This window comes from Megascapheus bottae, chromosome 12, assembly GCF_031878675.1.
Source record: "Megascapheus bottae isolate mThoBot1 chromosome 12, mThoBot2.hap1, whole genome shotgun sequence".
Classification (NCBI taxonomy): Eukaryota; Metazoa; Chordata; class Mammalia; order Rodentia; family Geomyidae; genus Megascapheus; species Megascapheus bottae.
This window is the reverse complement of record NC_143520.1, coordinates 48,536,691-48,563,100: the sequence shown is the minus strand read 5'-3', so window position 1 is coordinate 48,563,100 and position 26,410 is coordinate 48,536,691. Positions and strand designations below refer to the sequence as shown.

The window sequence follows — 26,410 nt, the reverse complement described above, 5'->3', positions numbered from 1 at the left end:
GTGCTCAAGTGGTAGAACTCTAGCCTTGAGAAAGTCCAAGGACAGTGCTCAGGCCCTGACCTCAAGCGCAGGACTGGCAAAAAAAAAAAAGCCCCATGACCAACCAAAAAAAAAAAAAAGACATCATTTTATAGAAACAGCTGTATCCTTTTAAGTATTGGTTTCTTATATTCTTTTTCTGTATCAATTTCTATATTTGCAATTACTTTTCAAGTACACAGGCATAAACAAATGGTAAGAAAAATAGTAATGTAAAAACACTTTTTCATTTTTTTATGGTGAACAAAATTGGGTTAATTCTTTACCACAGATAAAATTTTGGAATTCAGAAAAATTCTCCAATACATATAGATTAAAAACTGAAAATGAGTTGGAGGTGTGGCTTAAGTGGTAGGGTACCAGCTGTAAGCAAGCTGAAGAAAAGCTCAAGACTATGAGTTCAATACCTGGTACCAAGTTGGGCACTGGTGGTTCACGCCTGTAATCCTAGCTACTCAGGAAGCTGAGATCTGAGGACGTGATTCAAAACCAGCTGGGTCACAAAAATCTGTGAGTCTATTATCTCCAATTAACCACCAGAAAACCAGAAGTGGCTCTGTGGCTGAAAGTGATAGAGGACTTGATCTGAAGAGTTTAGGGATAGTGCCTAAGTCCAGAGTTCAAGCCTCATGACCATCCAAAAAAACCAAACCAAAACAAAAATTCTAGGTACAGAACTAAAACAAAAATAAAAAATGGAGATTGGGGGCTGGGAGTTTAGCCTAATGGTAGAGTGCTTGACTAGCATGCATGAATACTCAGGTTCGATTCCTCGGTATCACATACATAGAAAAACCCTACAAGTGGTTCTGTGGCTTAAGTGGTAGAGCTCTAGCCTTGAGAAAGCCCAAGGACAGTGCTCAGGTCCTGAGTTCAAGCCAGGACTGGCAAAAAAAACAAAAACAAAAAAAACAACAAAAAAAAAACCCCTGGAGATCATTGGTTGTAGAGACATCTTACTCTCCAGTACAAATCTTGACTCTGCCAGTTACAGTATTTAATACTTCAGAGCTCTACTTCATTTACCTGAGAAATGAAATAACATTAATAATTCCATTGGCAGAATGTTAAAAACATTTCAGGACCCATGAATCACCCAGCTACATGGGCACCATATGTTCAATAACAGGTAGGGCTAATTACTCACATTACCCGTCTAGCTATTGTCATTTGCATTAAAGAGCTTTCTCAGAAAAATAAAAGATAATCAGACTTGGAGGAGAGAGGGAGACAGGGGGGGGGAAGGGAAAGAGTGAGAGAATGAGAGAGTGAGAATGAGCAAGAGAGAAAGAACAAACAAAAAGGCCTTCCTAAGATGCTTTTTTTTTTTTTTTTTTTTGCCAGTCCTGGGCTTGAGTTCAGTGCCGGAGCACTGTCTTTGGACTTTCTCAAGGCTAGAGCTCTACCACTTACGCCTCAGCACCATTTCCAGCTTTTTTCTATGTATGTGGTACCAAGGAATTGAACCCAGGTCTTTGTGCATGCTAGGCCAAACTCCCGGCTCCCGATTTTTTGTTTCTTAATCATGAGGTGATTGCATGTTGCTCACCTCCAATCTTCTAATAAAGATATACAATCTGACATTTTAAAAAAGCTTTTAACATTTTTTGGGGAGGGGGGTTAATGGGGCTTGATCTCAGCCTGGGCGTTATCCTTAATCTCTTTAGCTCAAGGCTACTGCCCTACCCTTGAGCCAAGCCCTACTGCCCCTTTTCTAGAAGTTAATTGGAGATAACAGTCTCAGGTTCTTTTGTGCCCAGGCTGGCTTTGAACCTTGATCCTTAGATCTCAGTTTCTTGAGTAGCTAGGATTATAGGCGTGAGCCACTGTGCCCAGCACTTTTAACATTTTTGCAGACAATTCAAAATACTTTATTGATATTGGACTAAGAATTTTTTCATAGCCAAATACTTTATTGGAATAATTATTATGAAGAAAGAAAGTAGTAAACAACAAAATGTGTTATTTGCCAGAATCTGTTTCACTGACTATTTAGGAGTAGAAATTGGAAGTGCATTGGTGATAGTTCAGAATACTCTATACAAAATTCCAATTCAGCATTTCTGATATTTCTTAGTAGCTAGCATTCTTCTGAAAAAACATTCACAGCTTTCAGTCTAATGCAGTCTACCTTCTTACCTCTTGGTTAAACAGGGTCATGTTCCTGAAGATATAGGCAGGGTTTCCTTCTTCAGAGTGGCAAGTGACTTGGTAGCAGCCATAGGATGAACTTCCTGTTACATCTGGCCAATACTGGTGACATTTCACCTGACATCAATAACAGTAAATAAAAAAAGATAAATAAAATTACACAGATAAAATACATATTTAATTGTATGTGCTGCTCAGCTCTCTAAATTTTTTTCCCTTGCCTGTCCTGGGGCTTGAACTCGGGCACTGAGCTTTTAAGCTCAAGGCTACTGCTATACCACTTAAGCCACACCTCCATTTTTGGTGTTTTGGTGGTTAACTGGAGATATAGTATCGCAGACTTTCCTAGCATGGCTGGCTTTGAATTGCAGTCCTCAGAGCTCAGCCTCCTGAATCTACGATTATAAGCATGAGCCACTAGTGCTCACCTAACTGCTTTAATTTTTAAGACCTTTAAACTTACAGAAAATGTAATTTATGCGGCCTTGTCCTAGATCAGTCAAATACTAACACACATATGTATACATACATGAGACAGGCACATGGGTGTTCACGCACACATCCTATTTGACAATACTGGGGGTTATGCTTGGTAGGTAGATGCTTTACCTTTGACGATACTCCACTTTTTTAAGTTACTTGTCATGAAAAGCACACTTTAAATTGTAACCTACAAGCAGGTAGGTTTTACAAGCATGAACCATCATTCCTGTCTTGCACGTTGAGACAGAGCCTTGCTAATTTTTTGTCTGAGATGGCCTTAACAGACATCCTCTGGAAGTCTGTCTTCAGAGTAGGGTTTGTCTGTATTTTGAGAGTACAAATATTTTGATCAGATTTTTAAGATTTTCCTTTGTGAGGGAGCATTGAGAATTAACTTAATGCCACTACTCTTTCTTTTGTTACCTCTAATGTATAACGTAAGTCTATATCTTATCCACTTGAAGTATAGAATTACTTTTACTATTGTTACAGATCTGTAACCATCATTACCCAACCACTTTTGTAACATTTTTACTATATACAAAAGAATCCTTACCCTATCCCACCATCCTTCTTTCTTCAGAGTGATTCCAAGTAGTCTTTAATGGACCTTCTGTCCTAATAGAATTGTTTATTGTGGACATGCTATATAAATGGAATCATACGTGATCTTTTTTGTCTGACTTCTTTCATTTAGCATGTTTTCCAGGCTCATCCATACAATATCATGTATTAGTATTTCATTCCTGTTTTACTGACAAATAATATTCAACTTCAGGATAGTTTATTTGTCCTATGAGTTGTTTCTAGTTTATGGCTATTGAGTAATGCTGCCAAGAATGGTCATATTTTTGTGTGGGCTTACATTTTCAATTCTTTTGGATGTATCCAGGAATAAAACTGAGCTACAGTAATGCTATATTAATTTTTTCTATGTTTAACTTTCCCCAAGTGATTCAAGGTTTTATTTCCCACATCATCATTAATATTTGTTATTATTTGTCTTTGTGTGTGTGTGTGTGGTGTGTGTTTGTGGTACTTGGGTATGAACTCAGAGGAACTTTCACTTGCCAGACAGACACTCTTACCATTTGATTAAGTTCCACAGACCTTATCTCTTTTTGTTCTAGCTATTCTACTGAATATGAATTGGTATGTAATGGTGATCCTTGATGTCTGATGCCAGCATATCTTCATGTGCTAAGATATTGGTATACCTTTTTGAATAATTATCTACTCAAATCCTTTGCTCAGTTTTTAAACTAACTTATCATTTTATTGTTAGAAGAGTTCTTTATATACTCCAGATACATGTCCTATATATATTTTAATGCTTTTAAACAATAATGGTTAACACTCATTTATTATGTTAATAAATGTAAGTTTTGAGTGTTTAGTCATGAAGATCAAATCATAAAACCATAAAAGAAAATTAAAGGTTATGAAAATAAATATAGATTTTAATAAAATAATATATTTTAAGGGCCAGGAGTTTAGCCTAGTGGTAGAGTGCTTGCCTAGCATGCATGAAATCCCAGGTTCAATTCCTCAGTACCACATACATAGAAAAGCTGGAACTGATGCTTTGGCTCAAGTGGCAGAGCACTAGCCTTGGGGAAAGCCCAAGGACAGTGCTCAGGGCTCAGTAATCGGGGCCTTGAGTTCAGTCCTCAGGATTGGTGAAAAAATAAATAAAAATTAAAAAAAATTTATAGATATATTTAAAATAAAATATTTAAATCAAATAAAATATATTTTAATGAAATAAAATTAATGTATAGTAATAAAATATGCTGCACTTTATGGGTCAAGAGTTTGGTCTAGAGGTAGAGTGCTTGCCTAGCATACACAAAAACCCAGGTTTGATTCTTCAGTACCACATACATAGAAAAAACTGGAAGTGGTGATGTCGTTCAAGTGGCAGGGTTCTAGCCTTGAGAAAACCCAAAGACAGTGCTCAGGCCCTGAGCTCATGCCCAGGACTGGCAAAAAATAAAAAATTTAAAAAAATGCACTTTTTGTTGCTGCTTTTATCTTTTAACGTTTATCTTCAATGTGATATTCCTTTCCCTCCCCCTTCCTGAAGCTGGTGTTTGAATTCGGGACCTAAGTGCTGTGTTGCCCCTTAGCCTCTTTGTGCTCAAGGTTAGCACTCTCTCACTTGAGCCACAGCACCACTTTTGAGTAGTTTATAGGAGGTAAGAATCCTTATAGAGACACTTCTGCCCGGATGGCTTTGTACCATGATCCTAAGTTCTCAGCTTCCTGAGTAGCTAGGATTACAGATGTGAGCCATCAGCACCCAGTTTGCAGTGTAATTTAAAAAAAGCAATGTATGAGATCCAACTATGACTTACTCTGCCACGTTCAACTTGTGTGGTCAACATTACAACCATGGAGGAGCCCTGTTCCCATGTCATTTGCCAAAAATCTGTACAAGTATGTGGTAATGGACCTTGACAAGCAATATACTGATTTATAATACTTGAAGAAGGAATTTCCATCTAAAAAGAAAAAAGACATTAGAGTAAAATCTTTTATATTATCATTAGGAATGTGAAAAGCACTCATTTAAAATTGAGTATACTGTCCCAATAAATTGCAATCAGTAAAATAATTTTATCAATACTTTCTTATTTTATCAATAAAATATTTTTCTTGACAATGCGTAAAGGCTAGTGGAATGAGGGATTTAAGGAAATATTTTCCAATATACTATTCATTGTTTTTGTTTTATCATTGTAAGAGTCTGCCAAGTGCTGGGTTACAGGCAAGTATCACCATACATGATATGATTATATTTTTGTTTTTGTTTTTCCCAGTCCTGGGACTTAAAACTCAGGAGCTGAGCACTGTCCTTGGACTTTCTCAAACCTATAGCTCTACCACTTGAGCTGTAGCACCATTTCCAGCTTTTTCTATGTATGTGGAACTGAGGAATTAAACCTAGGTCTTTGTGCATACTAGACAAGCATTCTACCATTAGGCCAAACACCCAGTCCAAACTATTATGTTTTTAACAGCAAACTAGTAGCTTGTTTCAGAGGCAGAAAGTTGGTACAGAAATAAGAAAATTGCATTTGTAAATTGTTAAATTTTGTGAGGTAGAAAAGTTCTGCCATTTATGTTAGTTTGAATTTTGCATATGAAACAACTTTAGTGGATATTATTAGAAGGCATAAGATAGTAAATATTGGAAAAGATAAGCCACCAACTTACTATATTTGAGGTTAAAAAAAAGAGGTGATATACGAATGTAATAATTCAAAGAATACCAAAGAGTTAACAGAAAGAAGGAAGTCTTTTAATTCCAGCTTCTACTTAACAAACAGAAAGGCAATTTTTGTTTGCAGTTTCTAATGTGCTCATTTGACAAACACACAACATATAAGTGTACGTGTAAAACCGTCTTTTTGGGAGGAGGTAACACCATTCAAAAAGGAATATACTAATTACGTGACTTATGTAACTATAATCACTCTGTAAATCATTTTTAAAATTTAAAAACAAAAAACAAAACTGTCTTATGTTGTTCTAAACCTTTTTCTTTTAGCTATGTCAAATTAGTGCATAAATTTTATTTCTTTTAATGATTTTTGTATAAAATATTCTATAATTTATTCAACAGATATTCAAGGCATTGCTAATTTATATGTTACCAGTTATAAGGCTGAAGTAATGACTGTAAATATAATGGATTTTTGTGCAAATGTAAAAAATCTATATGGACAACAGGAATAAATGAGATTTGCTGGCTTAAAATGCATGTGCATTTAAAATTTTGGTACAGCTAAACTGTTTTCTGAAGAGATTCTACCAATTCATACTTCCAACAATAATGTATGATGAATGCATTTCCTTTTATACTCATAAATGTATAATCTGTTATTCAAAACTCTGAAACTCTGTCTTCTGAAATATAATTGGTTACAATATCTGACTTTTTCTGAACAAATACATTTTTTATTTTATTAGTCCCACTTAGCTGAAAAATCCAAAGTTTACACGTGATTATAGGACACTTATCTCATAATCTGTTAACAGATGTTATTCAGACTACATGCAATATTATATTTATGCTATATGCAATGAGTAACTTGTGTGTTTATATGTATGTGCATGCATGTGCCAGTCCTGGAGCTTTAACTCAGGACCTATCCTTAAGTTTTTGTGCTCAAGGTTAGTGCTCTATTGCTGAGCTATAGTGCTACTTCTGGCTTTTTTTTTTTTTTTTTTTGGTTAAAGTTAATTGGCATTGAGGCTTGCAGGTTTTCCTGCCCAGATTACTTTTAAACCATAATCCTCAGGTATGAATCACTGACATAAGTCTGAAAGTTCAAAAAATCTGTATCTTAAAGTGTATTTCATTCTAAAGTTTCAGATAAAGGATATGGACCTGTATTACCACACTTTTGGTCTTTCAATCTCATAGTTAAATAATAGCTTTGCCAGGTACAGGTAGCTTATGCCTATAATCCTAGCTACTCAGGAGGCTAAGATCGGAGGATAGTAGTTCAATGCAGCATGAGCGGGAAAGGATGTGAGACTCCAATTAACCACCAGTGCTAGAAACAGAGCTGTGGCTCAAGTGGTAGAGTGCTAGTCTTGACCAAAGAGGCTCAGGGAAAGTGCCAGGCCCTGAGTTTAAAGCATCAGAACTGGCACAAAAAGAAAAAAAAAATTAAAAAAAAAAAAGGAATAGTTTTGATTATACTGTTTTGGTTTTTTTTTGTAAATTGCACGTACTTTAATTGTGTGTGTTTGTTATTTTTATGTTTTAATAACATTGTGGTTTTACACTAAAATATAAAACAAGAAAAAGTGATTTCTCCTATCTCAGTCTCTGAAGTGTTGGGAGGTACTGCAGTACTTGACTACTTACATGTTACACATATTATCTAAACTTTTTTAGTGTGTGGGTCATGGGGTTTGAACTGAGCCTGAGTGCTGTCCTTGAGCTCTTCAGCTCAAGGCTACCACCCTACCCTTGAGAGGTTAATTGGAGATAAGAGTCTCAGGTCCTTTTGTGCTCGGGCTAGCTTTGAACTTTAATCCTCAGATCTCAGCTTCCTGAGTAGCTAGGATTACAGACGTGAGCCATAGCGCCCCACATATTATCTAAACTTTAAAAAATTTTTCTTTTCTGAAATATTAAATTTTAACATCTCAAGTATGTAGGAGAAGTAAGTTTAATCTGGTGTACAAATTTATAGCATAATGATCGGGAAGTGAGAATAATGGTGACAACTACTGAAGGTGAGTGCTATGTATATGAAGACAATTTAATTTTTATTCTAATTCTGTACACTTGGATTTTTAATAGTTATATAAAAAAGTAGTGATCCTTTTTTACCCTAGGGACAAAGGAACCCTCCTTATAATGAATATATCTTAGAAAGTTGATAAATGCATTCATTAAGTTGCCTGTTTTATGTCCAATGATTTAAAAGGCTCCTTCACTATAAATAAAATTCTAGCATACTAGTATTACTACTTCAGACTATTTCTGGACTGACAGTTCTATTTCCTGTTCTATCTGTATATTAGAATATCTGCAACAAACTATTTTAATATTACTTTGATGTTTTCCAGTATCTGCAAATTTTAATCTTCTATTAAAGTTAGACTTTCAATAAAAAGGAATTAATCTCAAAGTTTATAGTGGTCCTGTATTATCTGAAACAACAAAATTGTAACTTAAAAACTTACATTTATATAGTTTGCATTGATGTAGTCTTCACTACCTTTTAAAATAACCCGTGTAGCATCATCTGAAAAAATTTAAAAGAAACAAAATTTTAAAAGAAACAATGGGGATTTTGTTTTGGTGTTTGAACCTAGTGTCTTGAAGGATCTAAGCAAGAGGTATTTTAATATTAAGTTATTAACAGAGACAATAAATACTTACAAGGTGAAATATCTCTATATCTATTTTTGGAAACATTCTGAGGTAATTTGGCACAACACATTGTCATTCCAGGTTTCTTCCGATATAATTGCTTGAAAGAAAAAAAAATTTCCAATAAGCTTGATTATCAACAAATTTCTTTTGTATTTTAGACTAGTTTCTATACTAATAGGAAGTAGGCTCTTCCTCTGACTACTTCATCTACACTATGATATACCTTAGGCTAGAAATGAACCAAAATTGCAAAACTTGGTTCTGTAACTGCTGATACCAATTATTATATTTTAAAACATAATAAAAGAAATCAATTAAAATTTTATTCATTGAAGTATCTGATATTTGAATACCAAATTGGCAGAGTATATTTGGCTTTCACTTAGTTTGGAAGTGTATACAGCTATGAACTGAGAACTTTTTTTTTTCCAGTCCTGGGCTTGAGCTCAAGGCCTGAGGACTGTCCTTGGATTTTTCTCAAGGCTAGAACTCTACCATTTGAGCCTCAGCACCACTTCTGGCTTTTTCTAAGTATATGGTACCAAGGAATCGAACCCGGGTCTTCGTGCATGCTAGGCAAGCACTCTACCACTAGGCCAAACTCCCGGCCCGAACTGAGAACTTTTTAACAGAAAAATGAACATGAACACTAAGTGTACACACACTTATCTATAGTGTGTATTTCAGAGCACAAATATTAATAATTTCCATTTAAAAGTCATATGAAAAACTTTACAAATTTATAAAAAGTTCATTTTATATTTAGCTTTTCAAAATTCACTGTAGACTCACTAATCAATATACTGATTATACTTCTTGAAACAATTAATGTACAGTTTAACAAAAATAAATACCTGGAAGCACAAACATAATAAAAACAAATATCAAGGGGGAGGAAAACCTGTAAGTGGTGCTGTGGCTCAAATGGAAGAGCTCTGGCCTTGAGAAAGCCCAAGAACAGTGCTCAGGCCCTGAGTTCAAGCCCCAGGACTGGCGCAAAAAACAAACAAGCAAAAAACCCCAAAATACTTCTACGACTACCACCACCAGCAGCAGCAAAAACAAGAAGCAGAAACATATTTTGTCAAGGGGGAGGTAATATTTTGTCAGGAAGGAGGGTTGTGAATGACAAAAGGATGGAAGATAGAGAGGAATGGTGGGTGAACACAGTCATTATATATTCAATGTACATATGTAAATATAGAGCTGGGTAATTTGAGAGGAGAGGTAAAGTTGGGAAAGATGAGGGAGAATGATAGAAGGGTGACACTGATCAAAATGCACTGTACTTAAAAACTTACTACAGGGACAAATACAGCCAAAATAATCCATGTACACATAAAGGAAGGAGGAAATGTGAAGTGTGAGGAAGGGACAGATAAGATGGAGGGAGATGATGGAAGGGGTGACAGATCAGGAAACATTGGACACTCTTATAGACATGTTAAATTGTAATGCCCTGGTATAACCTTTTGAAGTTTAGAAAATTAAAATGAAATACATATAACAAGTACTCAAGAAATATTAATAAGCTGAGTTTCGATTATAACTGATAAAAATCTGAGAAAGATTAACCTATATCTGCCAGCATAAAAAAGCCTACTTAATTACAGAAAAATGTATAAAATTATCCCATCTTTCTAAGGGATATCTATTCATATAATCATAACTAGTATTTTAGCAACAATGAAAAAAATACAATTGGGAATACTTTTTGTCCAACATTTCACCAGATATTGTTTTAGTTTATAAATCAAAAAATGTAGTAGAAATCAGGCTGCAAAGAAACCACCAAATTAGTGAAAATGTATGGGCAAGTACTTTTTCTGTACAATGATATTACTTACATCAAATTGTGTCAGGACGGTTCCAGTGATAAGCCCTTCAGCTAACTGTATCATTGATTCCCGCAGGGAGTGATCATCTTGATGGACACTATCTAGTGGGGCTTTCTCAGGAATGTACTGGAAGTCTGGCTCATGTTCTAGCTTTTCTTCCACTACATCATACACAGCTAAAATAAAACAAAAACACATGGAATTCATAACAATCTACTAAACATGTTTTATAGTTTGGTATCAAGGAGTAATTATACCAGATTTAAGTCTGGTGCTATTGTATAGGAACTGAGAAAAACGAGTTTGAAGAGCTTCTACTGTATCTTTGGGGAAAACAAAGGTTTTTGGTCATATGCTAATATCTACTCAGGAGGCTGAGATCTGAGGATCAAGGTTCAAAGCCAGCCCATGCACAAAAGAACCTGAGACTTTTTTTTTCTTTGCTAGTCCTAGGGCTTGAACTCAGGGCCTGAGAAATGTCCTTGGACATTCCTCAAGGCTGGCGCTCTACCATTTGTGCCACAGCACCACATCTGGCTTTTTTGTTTATGTGGTACTGAGGAATAGAAGGGTCTTCGTGCATGCTAGGCAAGCACTCTATCACTAGGCCATGCTCTCAGCCCTGAACCGAGACTCTTATCGCCAATTAACCTCTAGAAAATGGGAAATGGGGCTTGGCTCAAGAGTAGGGTGGTAGCCGTGAGCTGAAGAGCTCAGGGACAGCATCCAGGCCAAGTTCAAGCCCCATGACCCACAAAAAGAAAGAAAGAAAGAAAGAAAGAAAGAAAGAAAGAAAGAAAGAAAGAAAGAAAGAAAGAAAGAAAGACAGACAGACAGAAAGAAAGAAAATGCTTTCATATGTAAGAGATAAAAAGGAATTTTTGCCAGGCACTAGTGACTCACACCTGTAATCCTAGCTACTCAGGACACTGGTCTGAGGATTGTGGTTCAAAGCCAGCCTGTGCAGGAAAGTATATGAGACTCATTTCCAATTAACCACCAGAAAATTGAAGTGGCACCGTGGCCCAAAGTGGAAGAGCACTAGCCTTGAGCAAAAAAGCTCAGGGACAGCATGACCCAAGTTCATCATGATCACCACTACCACTACCACCAAAAACTGCTCATGGCTAGCATTCTACCACTGTGAGCTACACTTCTGGCTTTTGAGCCATTAATGATTACAGTCACCTGGCTTAAAGGATCTTTTTTGTTGTTGTTATATAGGAAATAAACTTTATTTCTCTCTTCTTCCCAGAAGGATTTTTTTTTTTTTTGAGAAACAGCCTTCCGATTAGCCTGGGCCAGCTTTAAACTTACAATGCTGAGGATTACAGACTCACACTACCACATTTGACTAGATTTTACTGTTTTGCAAGGTTTTGCAGGGTTAGATGTAGTAGATGACAGGTAGAATTCTATTTACATTTTACTTTCTTATGGCCTATCTTTAACAACTGGTAAAATGCTTTAGCAAATAGACTATTCAGAAAAAAATTGGGAGAACATGTTTGGTATTGGCATATGGAAAATTTTTTCTTAGAAGAGACTGGTAATAATTGATGGACCTGGGGCTAGGAATGTGGCTTAGTGGTAGAGTGTTTACCTGGCATGCATGAAGCTCTGGGTTTGTTTTCTCAGTACCATATAAATAGATAAAAGTCAGAAGTAGTGCTGTGCCTCAAGTGGTAGAGTGCTAGCCATGAGCAAAAGAAGCTCAAGGGATAGTGCCCAGGCCCTGACTTCAAGCTCCAAGACTAGCAAAAAAAGAAAAAAAAATAATGGATGGAACTTTCAAAACAGCGTATGAACACAGTTACACTGGAAAAGGCCAGGACTTTTCCAATCAAATTAGCTGTTGTCAAAAAACTGAGATGAGATTGATGTTATTTTGCAGAGCATGCCATGACAGAATTAGAATAAATGTACTGAAGTAAGATGGGACTTTCACAGCTCAATTCAGTCAAGATATCCAAAGCTGAAATGTGTGGCTTTAGGAGTCATAGTGCTCTGTATCTGAAGTTTCTTGAGAGGAAATTAATGTAAAAGAGGAAGAGCATAAGTTGTTCAATATTTCTCTACACTTCAGGACCTTGTGGTAAATGGATAAGTCAGTTGTCCAGACCAGGGCATGACATAATGAAACTTTAGACATTATCTACTGAAATCAGGATTACAAAAGTGTTCCAACTATAGCTTATTATAGAGCTTTCTTGAACTGCAACAGTGATCATAATGTACTCATTCACTTATTCTTCCTGAGCATATAATACTACTATTAAGGCAACTGGTAGGGAAGGGAGGTCATTTGAATGATGGTAGAATTAGGAGAGAAGCCTTTTTGTCGAGGTCATTTTAACAGGGTCCTGAATGAAGTGAGGGTATGAAGTCATACAAAAATGAGGATGTGTGCCGGCAAGCGGCTCAAGCCTATAATCCTAGTTACTCAGGAGACTGAGATCTGAGGATCAAGGTTCAAAGCCAGCCTGGCACAAAAGGACCTGGAAGTGGCACTGAGGCTCTAGGAGTAGGGTGGTAGCCTTGAACTGAAGAGCTCAGGGAAAAAGCCCAGGCCCAGGGGTAGGGTGGTAGCCTTGAGCTGAAGAGCTCAAGGACAGCACCCAGGCTGAGTTCAAACAAAACCAAAAAACGAGCATGTGTTTGCTGGGCAGAGGGAATAGCAAGACCAAAGGAGCAGTGAAAACTGGTTTAGAATATAGGAGTTTGAAACAATGGTGTGAGGGAAGAGATCCACTATGCTTTAAATGGGAAACTAACATGATTTCCATGTGGCTACTGTATCCAGTAATAGACAACAATGATTACGATAAATAGCCAGTGCTATATAAACTACTTACCATTAGGTCGAACTAGAAGCACGAGTTCCCCAGAATGTCTCTCACAGCTAGCTTTAATAAACAGAACAACTTGATCATGGGTATGTTCTGCAATGTCCCGACCATTTATTAGTACAACTTGGTCCCCTTCATTCAATCGAGGGACACAGAGGTCTGCCTGTAATGTAATGAAGACAAGTTTTAAGATTTGCATGTGGTTTTCTAAAAGCATGGGGATACACACACACACACACACACGCGCGCGCGCACGTGTTTTGGTGGGTCAAGGGGCTTGTATTCAGCCTGGGTGCTGTCCCTGAGCTCTTCAGCTCAAGGATATCACCCTACCCTAGAGCCAAGCCCTACTTCCTGTTTTCTAGAGGTTAACTGCAGATAAGAACCTCTAGTCTTTTTGTGCCCGGGCTGGCTTTGAACTGTGATCCTCAGATCCTGAGTAGCTAGGATTACAGGTGTGAGCCACCACGCTGGCTGGGGATATATTTTTTAGATGAATGTGAAAAAAGCATCTAGGCATTTATCCTGAAAGTAGAAATATTGTTTTCTCATAAGATTGTATTTCTTTCCCTTCAGGAAATTCTATGATGACTTAATATTTGCTTAGAGATACAGGTAAGACTGATTTCAGGTGCATACATACAGGTAAATCTAACTTTCTACTGTAGAGATACATATAATTTGAGTAGCTATGGTGTAAATAACACTAGTGACTCAACAACATGGTTCAAATTTTAGTTATTATTATGGTGTATTAATTGTGAATAACTGCATAAAGTGCAAATTTTGCTACTATACAGGGTAGAATGAATGACCAATCCCTTGTCAGAACACATCTGTCATTCAGTTTGTGGCCAGAAAGAATAATGTTTTCCTTGTTTTTCAATGGTTAGCCAGCACAAAAACGGGTAAATTTTGAAAAAAGGAACTAACCAAAAAAGATGACAACTTAGCACAAATATGAAACATGATTGACCCTGGAAGTAAAATTTGAAGCATAAATAAAATTAGAGAAGAGATATATGAAATGAAAGTGTGGACACTACAGCTATTTGAGAGACCTTAGATAAACAGACAAAGGAATTCTTGGGAGTGATTTTCGGAACAGTAAGTTCCCAGTATATTAGATGCAAGTTCAAACTTGAGATGATCATTACAATATAAAATGATGCTTATAGAAACGAACTCCCAAGAAATGGAAACGTGGTGTTTTGTTTTGTTTTGTTTTTCCCAATCTTTAGGAAAAGAGGTTTTTTATTTTACTCTCCTTTTGTTTTTGCCAGTCCTGGGGTTTGAACTCAGGGGCTGGGCACTGTCCTTGGACACATTTTGTTCAAGACTAGTGCTCTGCCACTTGAGCCACAGTGCCACTTCCAACTTTTTCTATGTATGTAGTACTGAGGAATCGAACCCAGGGCTTTGTACATGCTAGGCAAGCACTCTACTACTAGGCTACTCTCCTAGACTTTATTTTACTTTTTGTGGGTTGTTACTTTTCCTTTATCTTTTTTTTTTTTTTTTTTTTTTTTGGGTCAGTCATAGGGCTTGAATTCTGGGCCTGGGCATTGTTCCTGAGAGCTACCACCCTACCTCTTGAGCCACAGCACCATTTCTGGTTTTCTAGAGGTTAATTGGAGATACGGACTTTTAGTGCCCAGGCTGGTTCTGAATCACAATCCTCAGATCTCAGCCTCCTTAGTAGCTAGGATTAGGATTACAGGGGTGAGCCATCACACCTGGCATTATTTTTCTCTTTTGTCCCTGGTTTTGATTTCTGTATCTTTTGTCTTGTAAGTTTATTTGATTTGGGGGAGCAGAAAGGAAAGCATAGACAGGGTGGGACTAAGGGTGATCTAATTCAGCAGTGATAGTCACTAGGCACTATGCTGAACTATACAACTTGGGAGGCATGGGACTAAGGAGGGAAAAACTGCGAGAAATTTAGGGAAGAGGTGACACTGTTCAAAAAGAAATGCACTTATGTAACTATAACCCCTTTGTACACCAACTTCACAATAAAAGTCTAAAATAAACCCAACATCAGCCTACTGTATACTTTAAATCACTCAAAGACCAGAATTGGTGCTGTGGTTCAAAGTGGTAGTACATTAGCCTTGAATGAGAAAGTGCCCAGACCCTCAGTTCAAGCCCTACAATCAACACAAAAATAAATAAAAATACTATTTTTCAGTATTTGTGATGTTTTGAATTACAGAAAGGTTCTTCTGGGGCTAGTAATGTGGCTTAGTGGTAAAAGTGCTTGCCTAGCATGCATGAAGTCCTAGGTTCCATTCCTCAATACCACATAAACAGAAAAAACTGGAAGTGGTAGAATAAAAGAAGCTCAAAGACAGTGCCCAGACTCTGAGTTCAAGAGAAGGGGGACAGCCCGGGGGCTTGTACTCAAGAGTCTGTGTTTTTGGTTTTTTGGAGCATTGCCTGCGGGGCCTGGTCACGCTACCTAAGCTCTTCAGCTCAAAGCTAGCAGCTCTACCACTTTGAGTCACAGCACTATTTCCAGTTTTCTGGTGGTTATTTGGAGATGAGTGCCCTAGCTGGCTTCAGATTTCAGCCTTCTATTCCGATAGGATTCCCATGTGATAGGATTCCCGTGTGAGCCATGGGCGCCAGGCTTGTTGTTGTTTCTTTGTTTTTTGCTCAAAGCTAGTGCTCTATCATTGGAGCCAGAGCTCTACTTCCAAGTTGTTTTTTTGTAGTTAACTGGAGATAAGTCTCAAGGACTTTCCTGCCTCAGCAAGTTTCAGTGATCCTTAAGCCTCTCAGCCTCCTGTACAGCTAGAATTACAGACATGAGCTGACAGTGCCTGGCTCAGAATAGTAATTTTACATTTCTTCAACTTTTGATTTTGATGCTTAGACAAAATAAAAAATTAAGTCATAAGAATATTTTTTAACAATTAATTTACAACCCAGAGTACGATTTTATCTTATATGGTCTTTCTTATAGTCTAGCATTATTGTGCAAGGTACTGTACTTTATTGAGCAAACAGTTCATTAATTTGGATGAAAGCAGTAAGAGAAATAGAAACAGGGACTGTATGTATTGTAGACATAGCAATGAAAACATATGAGCCTCAAATATAAAGGATGTAGGCCCAAAAGAGACACAATCTTACAATAAAAGGAACTTTATGTGGTGATGGCACAAAGAAAAACACAACTACTTTATTGTTATTATTTTTATTATTTTTTTTGTTGCCAGTCCTGGGCCTTGAACTCAGGGCCTGAGCATTGTCCTTGGGCTTTTCTCAAGGCTAGAGCTCTGCCACTTGAGCCACAGAGCCACTTCTGCCTTTTTCTATGTATAAGGGACCAAGGAATTGAACCTGGGTCTTTGTGCATGTAGGCAAGCACTATACCACTGGGCCAAAGTCCGGGCCTTCTAATTAATTTTAAACACATGGTGGTGTCAGAGCAAAATGAGCACTAGTTCAGAAGCAACATTCCTCTGCTGCTTATAAAACATGATCTTAGAGCCTGAGATTCTGAAAATAAAAGAGAGATGTACTCTGGTTGTTTTGCAGAGTATATGATATGAGGACAAAGGAGATAATTCAAAACTTTAAAATCTGGAAATATTCAAATTTAAGGATACTAGTATACTAGTATACAGTATACTAGAAGCCACTTTCATATATTCCCCCATAAGAATAGGATTTACTTAAAATTTTTATTGAACTCACAGGTGTTCCGGGTGCTACTCGGGATACAATCACAGGCATCTTCTGATCATATCCTCCCTTGAAAAGAGAACAAATTAAATAGTACCAAGTTAAAAATATGTTAGTTTTAAAAACACTACATCAAGGGAAGAAAGGGGGGACACTGTCTAAAGAGAAATGCACTCAGTACCTTGACTTATGTAATTAACTCCTCTGTTTATCACCTTTATTAATTTTGAAATGTAAAAATCACTTCTATTGTGTTAAAACTATTACTTAACAAGTGAGTAGTAATTTATGTGAAGCATCTAGAAAACAGACTTTTGACTGTATTAGTCTTGCCCTTGGTTACAGAGATTTAGGAGTTAATTCCACATATGGAAACTCCACTGTTTCTTACAGGGCTGCTAACAGTTGATGAAGCTGAGAAATCGGAAGGTCTTCTCCCATCACATTACAAGACAAGTGCAGGATGAACAGCTTTTCTTGGATCTAAGTCTTTACAACAGTGTGAATATACATCACCTTTATAATAATAATTTAAGAAAGGAAACAAAACATCATAAACTTGAGATTACCTTTACATTGAATCCAAACCTTCCATTTTCATCAGGTTTCATTCTGATTAGAACAAGATTATCATGTGGAATGCCACCATTAGGCTTGAAAAGATAAAAACAAATTTTTTCACTTATAATTTTTCATTTAGATACAAATACAACATACTTTTTGTTTCTTGCTGTTATCTATAGTACATAAATAATAAATCTGGTAGAAATATTACTTCAGAAAAGGGTCTTTTTACTGCCTATATCTGATACTTTACGACTTGAGTCAAACCTTCATTACACTGGTCATAGTAACTGGAATTTAAGAGTCTATCAGATTTGTTTGCTCAGGTTGGCTTAGACCACTATTTTCAAATATCATCTTCTTCTAAACAACTATGATCACAGGAGTAAGTCAGCACCTATTATTATTATTATTATTGTGTGTAACTGTGTGCATGTTTTGGCCCTCGGGCTTGAGCTCAGTATAAATTATCTTAATATTTCCAAAAATCTAAACAAAAGTAGCTCTAAGGAATTATCTAAGTCCAATTAGTGATATTTAATAGATTAGCATTTTGTTCTGAAGTACAGCTGTGTGTGGCTTTTTTTTTTTTTGCCAGTCCTGAAGCTTGAACTCAGGGCCTGACTATTGTCCTTGGACTTTTTTGTCAAGGCTAGTGCTCTGCCACTTGAGTCACAGCACCACCTCTGGCTTTTCTATGTATGTGGTACAGAGAATCAAAGCTGGGTCAGTGTTCATGCTAGACAAAGCACTCTACCACTAGGCCAAACTCTGGACCCACAAGTATGTTTTCTATACTGAAATGAACACAAAGTTGTAGGCCCTTAAACCTGTAAAGTGACAGGCAGTTCATAAGTGAAAATAAAACAAAATTTCAACTAGGTACTGATGGCTCTAATCTCATCCCTACTGATGTCTATAATCCCAGCTCCTCAGGAAGCTGAGATCTGAGAACTGCAATTCAAAGCCAGGCAAGGAAAGAAAGTCCAGGAGACTCTCTAACCACTAAAAAAGCTAGTGGTGGAGCCATGCCTTGAGCAGCAGAGTGCTACTGAGAAAACAAAACACCCTGAGGGACAGCGCTCAGGCTCTGAGTTCAAGTCCCAGGTCTAGCAAGAAAAAAAAATTTTTTCATATTTTAGTTAACTTCATAATAAAAATTAGAAAGTACTATAGTCTATGATTAAAAATTACAATAGTATGAAACAAGCTACACTTAAAAAGTTGAAATAAGAAGACACTACTTACTGTTGACTTTTCAGGGGAAGATGGAACATCAAATGTTTCATTAGTATGGTTCTCCAGATCTTGTTGAGAATGTGAATAATAAATTTGGTTCCAACTATTTTTTTTAGATTGTTTGGGTGGTAAAGCTGGAGGCTGCCCATCTTCAGGTGTTTCTTGTGATCTAGGTAAGAAAAAAGGAAGAAAATATATTATTTTGAAAATTACCTCATCATCATCATCATCATCATCATCTTTGGCTTGGGCCTGGGGACTTGAACTCAAGGCTTGGGCATTGTCCCAAACTTTTCTGTTAGGCTCTTGCACTTGAGCCACAGCTCTACTACTGGCTTTTTGGTGATTAACTGGAGACAAAGTATCTCATGGACTTTTCTGCCTGGGCTGGCTTCAAACCATGATCCTTAAACCTAGCTTCCTATGTAGCTAGAATTACAGATGCAAGCAACTGGCACCCAGATCATATTTTTTCCCCCCCCTGTACTGGAGCATGAACTCAGAGCCTAATTTTGGCTTTTTGCAAGGCTAGAGCTCTACCACTTGAGCCATAGCATTACTTCCAGCTTTTTCTATATATGTGGTACTAAGGAATCGAGCCTGGGTTTTTGTGCATGCTAGGTAAGCACTCTACCGCTAGGCCACACTCCTGGCCCCGTTATTATTATTATTTTAAATCAAATGACCCAAATACTTACAATGACTAGTGGACTGTAGGTACTATATTTACTTGCAAATGCCACCTTTTAACAAAACCTTTCTTACTTTGAAGCAGTAAATCTAATACCTAACTTAACCAAATCTATGAAAAATTATGTTATACAATAAACTTCAAAAGTATTTCTATGAAAATACTTAATAATTTGCTGTAGTTTTCCAAAAAAATTTCAGAGGTTTTCAACAATCATGAGTAGCCAGAGAATAAGACAGGGACTTATTAACAAAGATAAATTAGAACTGAGAACTAACTGGGCTGTTTGTTAGAGAAAACACCTGGTGTACTCTAGAGAACATTAAATCACATATCTTACAAAAGAAAAAACATCCCTCTTACTAACCTATAATTTTACTCTCATGAGACACGTGACAAGGATTAATCATGTGACAAGGATTAGAAAAGATAAAACTAGAAGAAATATTGTCAGACATGATTTAATGTGAAAAACAAAAATCCAATTAACATTAGATGGGATAACTGTGTTCAATTTTTATCAATAGGATGGACAAAACAGAGCTAAGTAATAAGGGACAAATTTCAATGCAGAAATTGTAGCTTTTAAGAACACGGTTGGGCGCTGATGGCTCACCCCTGTAATCCTAGTTACTCAGAAGGCTGAGATCTGTGGTTCAAGGCCAGGCTGGGCATGAAAGTTTGTGAGACTCATCTCTAATTAAGCACCAGAAAACTGGAAGTGGTGCTGTGGCTCAAGGACTGGAGGGCTAGCCTTGAGCTGAGGACCACAGGGACGTAGCAAAGGCCCAGAGTTCAAGCCCCATGACAGACTTAAAAAAAAAAAAGTAAAAATAAATAAATAAACACAGTAAATATAAAATAGTAACAATACTTAGGAGTTTTTCATAAAGGCCAAAAGGAAAAATTAGTGATTCACTTTATGTCCTAGGAAGCAGAGATACCTATGCTTGGGTATATGATTTACTTTGGTCAGTGGATAGGAGTGGTATGTTTACTGGAAAATAAAGAGGAAATACTTAAAAAAAAAAGTCTTACGGTGATGATTCCAGAACAATGCTATTAGCTTGTGTTGATGAGGGAGATCTTTCATTCACAAAAACTTCACTGGCAGAAGGGTGAACCACATGGTCTACTAAATGACCAACTGAAGATGGTCGAATCCGGTTCCCCTCTTGTGTGAATACAGAATTTCGGCTAAATGAAGAAGGAGAAAAGTTGAATAAAAATATGCTTTAATTCAATCTTTCCAAATGTCTTAATTATATGGTTACATGAAAATGCGGGTGTATGTTTTTAAGACTAACCCTGTTGAATAAGTAGTCTTATGTAAATAGTGGATACAAAGAGAAAGAACACAGAATTGAAAAGCAAGATCTTAGGTACAGTCAACAATCTGCCACAAAGATATTTTACTCATTCATCTATTATGGTTAGCCTATGTTTTAGGTTTCAGTCACTATATGTTATATTCAACATTTATAAAGTTGATTAGAATAAATAATTTAGAATATCTTTAAATTCATTTCTTAAGTTTTTAGTGACCGTGGTTTAAACTCAGTGCTATGCACTGGTAGGCAGATGCTCTACAGCTTGAGGCAAGCCCCCAGTCCCTTCTAATTTTCATGTATGTTTTTTTATAGAATTTTAAGTTTTGAGAATACACACTAAATAGTACATTTCTATAGACAAAGTGATAATCACAGCTGGGTGCTGGTGGCTCATACCTGCAATCTTAGCTACTCAGAAGGCTGGGATCTGAGGATCACAGCTCAAGCCAGCTTGGACACAAAAGTCCATGAGACACTTTTCTAATTAACTGCCAGAAAACCGGAGGTGACACTGTGGTTCAAATGGCAGAGTACTAGCCTTGAGCTGACGAGCACAGAGACAGCATTCAGGCCAGCATTCAGGCCGAGTATTCAAGCCCCAAGAAGGACAACAAATAAAACAAAAGAGATTATCACATAAATACTGCCATTATGACTGATTGAACTACACTGTTCTATATTTCCTTTGCAGGGAGGGGATGGGGAGGGATGTCAGTCCTGGGGCTTGAACTCAGGGGCCTGGACACCCTTCCCTGAGCCTCTTTGTGCTCAAGGCCAGTAGTGCTCTACCACTTGAGACACAGTACCACTTCCAGTTTTTGAATGGTTAATTGGAGAGTCTCACGAGCACTTTTCTGTCAAGGCTGGCTTCATACCACAATCCTCAGATCTCAGCATCCTCAGTAGTAAGGATTACAGGTGTGAACCACTGGTGCCAGCTATGTCCTAAATATTTTGCATGTACTACTTCATTTAATCCTCTATCAATACTATAACAAAGTCATACAAACAGAAGTTTGTAGATGAGAAAAATGAGATCTTGTCCAAGGTTCAACATGTCAAGTAACTATAGGTCTTAATCACCACATGTAATAGTGTCTCTTTAGAAATAAATTGTTCCTAGGTTCACCTCTAAAAATTGTTTCACTAAGGGGCTGGGAGTTTGGCCTAGTGGTAGAGTGCTTGCCTAGCATGCGTAAAAATGCTAGTTTGATTCCTTGGTACTACACACATAGAAAAAGCTGGAAGTGGTGCTGTGGCTCAAGTGGTAGAGTTCTAGCCTTGAGAAAAGCCAAAATCACTGTTCAGGCCCTGAGTTCAAGCTCCAGGACTGGCAAAAATGAAAAAAAAATTGTTTCACTAACCAGAAAACTCAGAGCTACTGCGGACTGTGAATCATCTGGTTTAAAGTTCTTGTATTTCCTAAGTTAAATTGCTTTCCTGTCATAACTGCTTAGTGGTGTGGTATCAAATGGAGAAATAGTTGGCTCCAAAAGAGAGCAGAAAACAAGGTTCTAAAATTTCTTCAAAGATGATTAGCCTTGGGCCGGGAGTTTGGCCTAGTGGTTCAAGTGCTTGCCTAGCATGCATGAAGACCCGGGTTCGATTCCTTGGTACCACATACATAGAAAAAAGCCAGAAGTGGTGCTGAGGCTCAAGTGGTAGAGCTCTAGCCTTGAGAAAGTCCCAGGACAGTGCTCAGGCCCTAAGCTCAAGCCCAGGACTGGCAAAAAAAAAAAAAAAAGGATGATTAGCCTTAAATGTTTTACTAGGGAAAGATGATGCTGTAATATGCAATGGGCAAGACAGAAACTACTGTATCCAGTTTTTCCAATAAGGAAGAGAACTAGTGAATGGAATGTATTTTATGTCAAACATACAGAGGTTTATTCTTCAGTTGATAATACCCAGTAGTGACTTAGGTTTAGGAGCATGTTCCAAATTTATTGAACATTAAAATATATAAAATATTTCCCTGATTTGTACTAATCTTGCCAAAAATTTTAAATTAAAAAAAAATGCCAGGGAAAATATGTCATGGTTATGTAAAAGAACATTCTTATTCTTAGGAGACATAAGTTGAAAGTACCTGGGGTTATTTTCCAGGCTTAAGCTATAAAAATATGTATGTATGTATATACATACATACATACACATGCACACACATACATATGTATTTGAAGTATCTACAAAGTACTTATGTATGTGATTATATATGTTTAAGTATATAATGAGAAGTGAGGGTTTTCCCCAGCTTCCCAATTTCCACACAAAATGAGATCGACTCAGGAGAAACATTATGAGTTTTCTCACCTTTCACAAGGAGAAAATAAAGCATAGGCTTATTTTAGTATAACAGGGTGAAAGTATGGAAAATGGGAAAAAAGAGAAACATTTCCTGCTTCCTATACAGAAAACTGGAGTTAAAGACTTATAGAAAATATTTCTAAAGGAAAATTGCTTCAAATTCTATATTATATATAAAAATTCAAGTATTTTAATAAATGAGCCTTTAAGGTGAAAATGTATGTTAATATGTTGGCACACATTTGCTTATTACTATCTTTATTATATATAACACACAAAAAATTATATATAACACATTATGATAAAATCAAGATAATCAACAATGATAAAATTAAGATAACCAGCAGGTTTGGTTAAAGCATGTTTATTATCTACATCAAAGTACACAGCTTTTGGGTGTGTGGGGGGGAGGGAAATGGGTACCAAGACATGTGAAAGGGTATCAATGTATGTGAATTAATGCACCTTCTATCTGGCAAATATCATGTAACCCTTTTACTAATTACAATAAAAAAATAAAAAAACAAAAACAAAAAACCCCAAAAAAACCCCAAAGTACACAGCTTTTGTGAGACGTGCTAGACAGAAGGACATACACAGTAGTGTTGAATCACACAGCCCTCTCTTTAGCACAGTTATAGCTAAACTTACATAGGGATAGTGTTGGAAATCTCTTTTTCCAGGGCACTTCTGTGCCTAGAGCTGTGAGTCATAATCAATAGTATTTTCAAATAATTCATATTCCTTTCGAATTTTTTATGGGAAATGAATGAAAATGAATTCTATGAAAACAATCACATGAGATTTCTAAGTCCATTACGAGATCTTGATTTAAGTATCTAGATACCCTAATTCAATAACACTTTCATGCAAAGCAACAACTAAAGAAAAAAAATAATGTTCTGGAGCAATAAAAATCATGGTTGTTCAAGTTACAATATTATCTGTTAATCTTCAGGGAATGGAAAATAAAGCCAATAATTTAGAAATTAGCAAAATGCAAACTTAGTACTGCTTTGTACTTACTGATTAGGAGTTCCAGGTGGAGATCTTGATGGAAGGCTTTGTGTTTCTAATCTGTCATCAGATACTGAATTTCTGCTTACTACTTCCCAATCCATTAATTTCCGTACCAAGGGCTTACTTGGGGATCTACAGATATAATTTAAATAATATATAAAAAAGTTTTAGGCCAAGTGTTAGTGGCTCATGCTTATAATCCTAGCCACATGTGGAGGACTGAGTTTCAATACCAGCAAAATTCACTAGACTTTATCTCTAAAACAGAATGCGAGCCTAGCAAATGACAGCCTATGTGTTCAAGACCCTGTACCAAAACAAAACATAAAGCAAATACTATTTACAAAAGTATATTTGCGCCAGGAGTTTGGCCCAGTGGTTAAAGTGCTTGCCTAGCTTGAATGAAGACCCGGGTTCGATTCCTCAGTACCACATATAGGAAAAAAAAAAGTATATTTGCTGTATATTTCCTTATATATTACCAATATCATAGATACTTAAGAAAATCTGAAATTTTATCATGATATATATGAATCTTACTTTAATGAGGACAGGATAAAAAAACAAAAATATGTTGCCTTTATAGTCTCCTACTCCCCTTCTTTTTCTTTTTTCAAGTCAAGGAGTTGTTCCTGAGCTCTTCAGCTTAAGGCTACCACCCTACCCTTGAGCTAAGCCCCACTTCCCGTTTTCTCTCAGATCCTTTTGTGCCTGGGCTGGCTTTGAACCTTGATCCTCAGATCTCAGCCTCCTGAGTAGCTAGGATTACAGGTGTGACCTACCAAACCCAGCTTAGTTTTTCTTCTTTCTTTCCTCCTCCTCTCCCGGCTCAGTTTTTCTTTTTTATGTACTATAGACCAGTGAATTTTTTTTCTTTTCTTTTTCCCCAAAAAAGTTTGGAAGATGACTATTCTGTATTTGATGAGAAGTAGAAGGGCATGTTCTTTTACATATCTATGTATTGTCAGCTGTCACAGTAGCAACTATATGCAATAAATAATGGGTTAAGAAAAAGATTTTGAATCTTGCCTATGCAAATTAAAGATAGACATTTGCCTTAGAATTTTAGCAAAGTTAACATCTAGCCAAAATTCATTATAGCAATATATAGACGGCATGTACTTTAATGCCTAGTATTTTTTTTCTTTCTTGAATTAGGGCCTTAGTACTGTCCTTAGGCTTTTTCCTCAAGGCTAGCACTCTGCCACTTGAGTGACAGCACCACTTCTGACTTTTTCTATGTATGTAATACAAAGGAATCGTACCCAAGTCTGTGTATGCCAGGCAAACACTCTACCACTAGGCCAAACTCCCAGCTTTAATGCCTAGTTTTAACATGCAAAATTAATGTGGATGATAACAACTCAAGCCAATTATTTGCCATACATGGGAAATCTCAAGTTTTTTTAACTTCACTGAAGCACAAAAAAAACATGCTATTTTCCATTATATCACAATTTATAAAATCTATCTATAAAAAAAAATCATATAAATTTTATATGAGTTTGGCCTAGTAGTAGAGTGCTTGCCTAGCATGCACAAAGACCTGGGTTGGATTCCTTGATACTACATACACAGACAAAAACTGGAAGTGGTGATATGGCTCATGATAGAGGTCTAGCCTTGAGAAAGCCCAAGGACTGTGCTCAGGCCCTGAGTTCAAGCTGCAGGACTGGCAAAAAACAAAAACAAAAATTAGTTGAAGCACCTACTTAAGTGAAATAAAAAACACATGACTTTTCAGTCATAGTTCAAAAACTCAAAGACCATTATGTAAAATTTCACTTGCTTTCACCTTTCCAATAATAATGACTTTCCTTAAAGCTGGCCATGACTTTTTCCTTCTCAACAGGTACTACTGTCCATACACATATGTATAAATCAGAAAACTTATCAAGCAAGACTGTCAACACTTTAAAAAATTGTCAAGTAGGCACAAAACAAATGTAACAAGTCACCTAATTAAACTGAAATAAGACCAGTTACCACTTTCCTTTGAGGGTTTATTAACCATAGTTAAGATACCAAATACTTTCATTTTCTAAGAGAAAAAAAATCAGTTAAACAAGAAAAAACAATCAACATACTCACCTAGTATAAACTGTCACAACACTTTATTCTTGTTAATGTGCTAAACATGTAGAAATGCTTTGAATTAAAAACTAAACTTCAGGTATTTTGTCTTATTAACAGTTTTAACCTCAGAGACCCACCCACTCAAGCTTGCTGTCTATGTTTCCGGTTGAATGTGGAAATTTCAGAGAAAAAAATACCACACTGCATCAGTGCGCTTGCAATGTGGT

At 36.7% G+C, this 26,410-nt stretch overlaps 1 protein-coding gene across 4 annotated transcripts in view; it reads right to left on the bottom strand.

The window, feature by feature from the left end:
• Positions 1-26,410, bottom strand: part of Ptpn4 (protein tyrosine phosphatase non-receptor type 4) — a 113,729-nt gene that overhangs the window by 11,763 nt on the left and 75,556 nt on the right. For 3 of the 4 annotated variants that reach the window (XR_016537270.1, XM_090342955.1, XM_090342956.1), the window contains exons 14-24: positions 24,114-24,239; positions 20,488-20,646; positions 18,768-18,927; positions 17,525-17,608; positions 16,968-17,024; positions 13,269-13,425; positions 10,423-10,589; positions 8,582-8,672; positions 8,383-8,444; positions 5,031-5,177; positions 2,179-2,307 (exon numbers count right to left, since the gene is read on the bottom strand). Coding sequence is in view for 2 of the 4 variants with exons in the window: in XM_090342955.1 (XP_090199081.1) it covers positions 2,179-2,307; positions 5,031-5,177; positions 8,383-8,444; positions 8,582-8,672; positions 10,423-10,589; positions 13,269-13,425; positions 16,968-17,024; positions 17,525-17,608; positions 18,768-18,927; positions 20,488-20,646; positions 24,114-24,239 (1,339 nt within the window). In the remaining 2 variants the exon portion in view is untranslated. Of the gene's footprint in view, positions 1-2,178; positions 2,308-2,799; positions 2,995-5,030; positions 5,178-8,382; positions 8,445-8,581; positions 8,673-10,422; positions 10,590-13,268; positions 13,426-16,967; positions 17,025-17,524; positions 17,609-18,767; positions 18,928-20,487; positions 20,647-24,113; positions 24,240-26,410 lie in introns of those variants that run through there. The other variant, XR_016537271.1, reaches the window with a different exon arrangement.